Below are 7,373 nucleotides of genomic sequence, written 5' to 3'. Positions count from 1 at the left end.
TCTCTCTCTCTCTCTCTCTCTCTCTCTCTCTGTGTGACTATCATAAATAAAAAAATAAAAAATTAAAAAATTAAAAAAAATAAAATAAAAATAAAAGAAGGCTGTCATATTTACTGTTGCTAATATATGCAAGGCACTGTACTAAGGACCTTTAGTGAAATTATATATATACATTTACACATGTATGCACATATACACAAATTATATATAATTCTCACAACAATCCTATGAGATACAGTACGTAAGCTCATGTCAGACAACGAAACTGAAACTTAGAGAATTAGGAACTCGTTCAAAGTCAATAGTTTAGTATAAAGTTAATATTTGAACACTGCCTTACTGTAGAATATTCTTTTAACAATTATACTATATGGTTACAGATAAGAGCTAAAGAACTTTAATGGGGCACCCCAAAGTTAGCTAGACAAGTTGGAGAAGACCACATGATAGATGAGACTTGAATAAGACCTAAAGCATAGATAATATTTAAGCAAAGAGAACAGACTTAAGAAGATCAGGGCAGCCCGGGTGGCTCAGCGGTTTAGCACTGCCTTCAGCCCAGGGCATGATCCAAGAGACCCGGGATTGAGTCCCTGCATGGAGCCTGCTTCTCCCTCTGCCTGTGTCTCTGCCTCTCTCTCTCTCTCTCTCTCTGTCTGTCATGAATGAATAAATAAATAAATAAATAAACAAATAAATAAATAATCAGGGAAATAGAATAAGTGATGTCTTAAGTTTGAAACATCATATGTTCTGGAAATTGTAAAGATATAACAAATTTGGGGTTAATGGAAGATTAATTGAAAGGCCAGACAGTCTTCAGTGCCAGTTTATAGAGTTGGTACTTTATTCTGTAGGTGTGAGAGAGCTAACAGTTTTGAACAGTATTTGGTATTTGAGAATATTTCATTCATGAGCATTTTGTAAAATGCATTCAGGGAGAGGGTGGTTTAGGAGGTAAGGTGGTCTGGGCAAGAATGAAGAAAACCTGAATAAAATACGGCGGATTGCAATGGATATTTGAAATTGGTTTTGTTGACTAATGGGGAATGAAAGAAAGGATCCCAATATTATTTTAATTTCGAACCCTTATTAGAAACAGGGAGTTCTGGGGTCCTTGGGTAGCTAAGTCAGTTAAGCGTCCAACTCTTGATCTCAAGGTTGTGAGTTTAAGCTTTGTGTTGAGCTCCCAGCGTTGAGCCTACTTTAAAAAAGAAAAGAAAAGAAAAGAAAGAGGGGCGTCTGGGTGGCTCAGTTGGTTAGGTGTCTGCCTTTGGCTCAGGTCATGATCCTGGGGTTCTGCGATCGAGTTCCATATTGGCCTCCCTGTTCCAGGGGAGCCTGCTTCTCCTGCCCCCTCTCCCCTCTGTCCTCTCTCTCATAAATAAAATCTTAAAAAAGAAAAAAATAAAAAAGAAAGAAATAGGGAGTTGTTTGGGAAAGAATATTTGAGAAGGAAGATATTAAAAGATTGATTTTAGTTACGTTTAGAAAGTATAGTGAACCATAGTTTGAAACTATAATGAAAAATTCAAGAAGAGTTATTCTGTGGGGAGGTGGAGATAAGAGATTAGAGTTTAAGAGTTTGGGAATAGAGGGGATGCCTGGGTGGCTTTGTGGTTAAGCGCCTGCCTTTGGCTCAGGTCGTGATCCCTGAGTCCCAGGATTGAGTCCTCCATCAGGCTCCCTGCATGGAGCCTGCTTCTCCCTCTGCCTGTGTGTGTCTCTTATGAATAAATAAATTAAATCTTTAAAAAAAGAGTTTGGGAATAGAGATTAAGATTTGCTTGTACTCAGCATAAGCAAATTGAAATGTAAGTCAGTACCAATTATTGACCGAGAGAAAAAGCATATATACAGAGTAGAATGTTGCTGAGTATCTGAGTGTTGGAGGAAGAAGACAAGCCAGCAAAGGAGAGAAGCAGCCATCAAGAGTTGGAAAGTTCTATGTGCTCATCCTTCTCCTCTATATATGTGAACCTTCAAATACCTCCCCACAATAATTTGAGTGTATTTTCTTGCCTTGCTCATACCTCATTACTGTCTCTTTAAACCAACATGTCTAGGTTTTCTCTATGCCTACCTCCCCTGCTGTATAATCATTTTTTAGGCTTTTTCAAAACTGACTAGTTCTAAATTGGATAGTAAGATATTTTCAAGGCCCTGAGTCCAAAGCTACTAATTTCAATAACTTGTCAGGAGAATCACCAGAATTTTAGCTACTCACCAGGAAAACCAGTCTCTGAAAATCCATAAATACTAACATTATTTTGAAGCATGAGTTAATTCTGAATATTTTCTAATTGAATAGCAATTCTTGAGGGAGGGGGTGTGCCAGAGAAAGTTGGAGGAAGGAAGTTCCAGAGAACCAGAGAGAGAAAACGGATATACTTTAAAATTATTGATCATGAGGGGCACCTAGGTGGCTCAGTTGGTTAAGTGTCTTCTTCCTTCGGCTCAGATCATGATACCGAGGTCCTGGGGTCAAGTCCTGCATCGGGCTCCTTTGTCAGCAAGGAGTCTGCTTCTCCCTCTGCCTTTGCCCCTCCCTCCAACTCATGCTCTCTTTGCTCTCTCTTTCTCAAATAAAATCTTAAGGAAAAATGTTTATTAAAAAATTAGCATTGGGATCCCTTGGTGGCGCAGTGGTTTAGCGCCTGCCTTTGGCCCAGGGTGCGATCCTGGAAACCCAGGATTGAATCCCACGTCGGGCTCCTGGTGCATGGAGCCTGCTTCTCCCTCTGTCTATGTCTCTGCCTCTCTCTCTCTCTCTCTCTCTCTGTGACTATCATAAATAAATAAAATAAATTAAAAAAAATTTTAAAAATTAGCATTGATCATGAAAGACAATATAAAATGTTTGTTGCATATTATAAGGTTCAGCCTAAGCTGAAGCTAAGGCTGCTGGAATTACAGGAAGCAGAAATTGATCTCTCTTTTGAGTACCAAGAAGTCTGTAAACAACTGCCATTTTGTATGTGTGAAAATGTACATATCAGGGTACCTGGGTGGTTTATTTGGTTAAATGTCTGACTTCAGCTCAGGTCACGATCTTAGGGTCCTGAGATCAAGCCCCGCATCTCCCTCCATGCTCAACGAGGAGTCTGCTTGTCCCTCTCCCTCTCCCCAGTCATGCTCTCTCTCTCTCTCTCTCTCTCTTGAATTAAAAGAAAAAAGAAAATGTACATATCTAAAGTACTGTGAAATGGAAGCATTTCTGTATTAGATAACACAAAATCCTGACTTAAAAAAAAAAATTTAAATACAACCTTTCTGTTTTTTCAGAGGAGACGCGAAAAGAAGGCTTATTTCAATGGCTTGATTCTCTTCAGATTGATAACAACACCTCTCCAGACCTGCAGCTCACTGTTGGAGCAGTGATTGTGGAGGAAATGAGAGCAGCCATAGAGAGGGAGACAGGCTTTCAGTGTTCAGCTGGAATTTCACACAATAAGGTGAAGGCTAATACTGGGTTTTGAGGAGAAACATATATATCTGTAGTTAAATACAGCAAGGATTGGTATGAATAGGGCACTTAAATCATTATATGTATACTTTGAAATGGGTTTCTATTTAGAATTTATTTTGAGGACCAAATAAAAGCCTGAGTAATTCTCTAACAAGGGAAATGTCATTGAACATGTATTTTCCTAAGAAGTATTCTGAAAAATCTGCAGAAAATCCTTATGTAGTTGTATCCAAAATATTTCCTTAATGACTGAACTATCTATAGAAAGGAGGTTAGTCTTTGAATTTTATTTATGAACCTCTTTCTTTTCACTTGCTGAATATCCTAGTATTATCTTAAAACTTCTGTGGAATTGCCTGAGTATTTTATGCTTTTGCCTATACCCTCCTTTCTAATGAAAGCAGTAAGTGAGGTGGAATAGGGACACCTGAGTGGCTCAATGGTTGGGCGTCTACCTTTGGCTCAGGGTGTGATCCCAGGGTCCCAGGATTCAGTCACACATTGGGCTCCCTGCATGGAGCCTGCTTCTCCCTCTGCCTGTGTCTCTGCCTCTCTCTCTGTGTCTCTCATGAATAAATAAATAAAATCTTTTTAAAAAAATAAGTGAGGTGGAATAATAAAATTTTATTAATTTGGATTAATTTGGATCACTATTTTAATTTAGGGAATACAGACAATTGTCAGTGATACAGGGGCAGAATAACAAGTTTACTTATTAAGTGCAGTGAGGGTCTGGGATCTTCGTCCTCTGCTGACTAGGTTCAGTAATTGGGCAGTGGCTGATTATCCCTGGTTACTACCTTTCCCCCCTCCCTCCAATTGCCAAACTATCCCACAGAGGTTTAGAGGTTTTTCTGATTGGGTGAAGGGAGGGGAAATCAAAGTCCCACTGTAGTAATTTAAATGAAACTAAATGTTGCCTAGTAGAAGTTCCAGGGAAACTCCATTGAATTTAAAGGATGATTTTATACTATTCCTACCAATTATAATTTGTGAAATGATACCGGTAAAGCACCTTATTCTCTCAAAAGAACCTTAGGAATAGATGGGGATGGAAAAACATGATCAAAGGAAAACCAAGAATAGAAGTTATGGAAAGAACAATAAGGATGGTGATAGTGGGTCCTAGTTTCCACTGAGGATATTGTGGGACACCAAGGTTTAGAGATGTCTTGAGTTTCTGGTGGTGTTTTTGTTTTTAACGTGGAAACTATTAGTTACAGCCCTTAAGCTGTGCCTGTGTTTGTACATGTGTGTTAATATTCACCACTTCTCCGTGTGGGTGAGGTTGGCAGTAATGAAGTTTTTATGCTTTTCATGCTGCAGGTCCTGGCAAAACTGGCCTGTGGACTGAACAAGCCCAACCGCCAAACCCTGGTCTCACATGGGTCTGTCCCACAGCTCTTCAGCCAGATGCCTATTAGCAAAATGTAAGTATTCAGGAAGTACATTCAATTTGACTCATATCCTTATGAAGATACTCTGGTTTCTTCTGTTCCTTATGAAAAATTGGAGTCAGAAGTAGGTAGCCAGGAAGGTAAAAGGGAGATACACAGGGAATTTTGAAAAACAGAGACTTTTTTCCTGATGAACTTTCAATTCTGGATTATCTGTGGAAGTTACTTAATCCTGAATTTTAAAAATGAACTGATTTTTAGCTCTATAGTTAATGTCCCTCTAGCCTTTTTATTCAAGTCTGTTACTAAATAACAAAACAAATAGATACTTTACTTCTTTTTTTTATTCTAATGTGATATCAGGGTGTTCGGGGCTGCTGAACTGCTCCCAAACTAGGCATGAGAGCAAAAGCCAAATAAAATGAATAACTAGGTTGTGCATACCAATGTGTGTCCTTGGCAAGGGCATATAGTATTGTAGAAGGGACCAGATGTAACAGTGGAAACAGTGAAAGTGTTATCAAGACTGTACATGAGTAGTTGCTAAATGAGTTGTACAGGTAGTTACCGGAGTTCATAGAAGAGAAATCTAAGAAAGATTTATAAAAAGACATGAGATTTTGTTTTGTCAGATGAGAATTGAAGAGCAGTTCTGATTTCAATAATGTTTTGAAAACAAAGAAGGGAAAAGTGTAAGGTATTTTCAGTGAGCTGGGACATAAACTAGTTTAACTGGACCATATTGAAGAAGATAAGCGATAGAAATAAGACAGAAAAGGTAGGTTGAGGACAGATTATAGGAAGCCTCAAAGACCAAGCTTACAAATTTTTATTCTTCTTCTTCTTTTTTTTTTTTTTACAAATTTTTATTCTTAAATATAAAAGGTTTTGGCTATGAAATTGAAATGGGATTTGTTTTGAGGTTGAACATTTTTCTTTAAAAGATTTATTTGAGAGAGCACAAGAGAGAACAAGCACAAACTGGGGGAGGGGCAGAAGGAGAGGGAGAAGCAGACTCCCCACTGAGCAGGGAGTCTAGGCTGAATCTCAGGATCCTGGGATCATGACCTGAGCCAAAGGCAGATGCTTAACTGCTTAACCGTTTGAGCCACCTAGGCGCCCCTGGGGTTAGAATTTTAATCCCTAAATGGGACAGTAGATCCTGTGTAATTGAAAGTTTTATATACAGTTGATTTAATAACTAATCAATGACTTTAAACCTTTGTTTATGCTATCGTTAATCTTCCCAGGTCCTAACTCCCAGAGTATTTTAATTTCCAGAATCATTCAGTCTTAAACTAGAAAATTAATAGTTTACAGGACCAATATGTGCTCTCATTTTCCCTTAATCCTCTGAAGACCTACTTACACAGCAAAATTTCTTATGTCTGCTGCTAACCAGATACTTATGATGTGACCTGTAAATTCTTGTCTCTCTTATTAGCCGTAGTCTTGGAGGAAAGCTAGGTGCTTCTGTCATTGAAATCCTGGGGGTGGAATACATGGGCGAACTGACTCAGTTCACTGAATCTCAGCTCCAGAGTCATTTTGGAGAGAAGAATGGGTAAGTGGTTCCTAATACTTTTCAGTCATAACCTTTATGGAGATTGGTAAATTCAAATCTAGATAAAAGCATCCAGTAAAATCTAGACCTATCTTTAACATTTGTTCCTCAAAGTAGTTTCATTCGTCTTTTTTTTTTTTAAAGTTCCCAATTTATTATTTTTTTTATTTTTTATTTATTCATAGAGACACACACACACACACAGAGAGAGAGAGAGAGAGAGAGAGAGAGGCAGAGACACAGGCAGAGGGAGAAGCAGGCACCATGCAGAGTGCCTGACATGGGACTCCATCCAGGGTCTCCAGGATCATGCCCTAGGCTGCATGCGGCGCTAAACCGCTGTGCCACAGGGGCTGCCCTTCATTGGTCTTTTTGCTTAAAAATATTAGATCACTGTGGCCTGTCAGTCCAGTTTTTCATTTACCTAAGTAGGTTGATAGGCTTGGATATATATACACCATTTTTGTGTGCTAAATTGCTGATAATTCCTTTAAAATCTTTGTATTTAGACTTAGTACCAAAAAACTTGGGGTTATGAATCAGTGGTTTGCTCAGCACTTTTCCAAAAATACAAATGATGACTTGACTTTAAAAAGCATAACCACTGTCCCTCTCCTTGGCAATATATTGCACTAGAATTCATTGAGAAGGGCAGGGATTCTGTTAGAGGTGAGGGATACTTAATTTGGGGCAAATTTTTCTTTTTCCATGAAGGAGATAAAAGGGTAATTCAATGTAAGTATTTTATTTTAATAATTGTTTTCACATTTTTTGCTTTTATTAGATCTTGGCTTTATGCCATGTGCCGTGGGATTGAACATGATCCAGTTAAACCCAGGCAACTACCTAAAACCATTGGCTGCAGTAAGAACTTCCCAGGAAAGACAGCTCTGACTACTCGGGAACAGGTAGGCAGGCATTCTTGACAAGAACATTGCCTCTT

At 38.6% G+C, this 7,373-nt stretch overlaps 2 protein-coding genes across 5 annotated transcripts in view; one reads left to right on the top strand and one right to left on the bottom strand.

Annotated features, from left to right (window-relative positions):
* The window catches only part of GTPBP2 (GTP binding protein 2), a 43,707-nt gene that overhangs the window by 16,846 nt on the left and 19,488 nt on the right, over positions 1 to 7,373 (bottom strand). The gene's annotated exons all lie outside the window — the stretch shown is intronic.
* Positions 1 to 7,373, top strand: part of POLH (DNA polymerase eta) — a 35,804-nt gene that overhangs the window by 19,608 nt on the left and 8,823 nt on the right. For all 4 annotated transcript variants that reach the window (XM_072832885.1, XM_072832884.1, XM_072832886.1 and 1 more), the window contains 4 exons: positions 3,286 to 3,455; positions 4,796 to 4,899; positions 6,311 to 6,430; positions 7,215 to 7,338. In XM_072832885.1, coding sequence (XP_072688986.1) covers positions 3,286 to 3,455; positions 4,796 to 4,899; positions 6,311 to 6,430; positions 7,215 to 7,338 — 518 coding nt within the window. The remainder of the gene's footprint in view (positions 1 to 3,285; positions 3,456 to 4,795; positions 4,900 to 6,310; positions 6,431 to 7,214; positions 7,339 to 7,373) is intronic.

Source organism: Canis lupus, chromosome 7 (assembly GCF_048164855.1).
Source record: "Canis lupus baileyi chromosome 7, mCanLup2.hap1, whole genome shotgun sequence".
NCBI classification, from domain to species: domain Eukaryota; kingdom Metazoa; phylum Chordata; class Mammalia; order Carnivora; family Canidae; genus Canis; species Canis lupus.
This window is presented reverse-complemented; position numbering and strand designations above follow the sequence as displayed.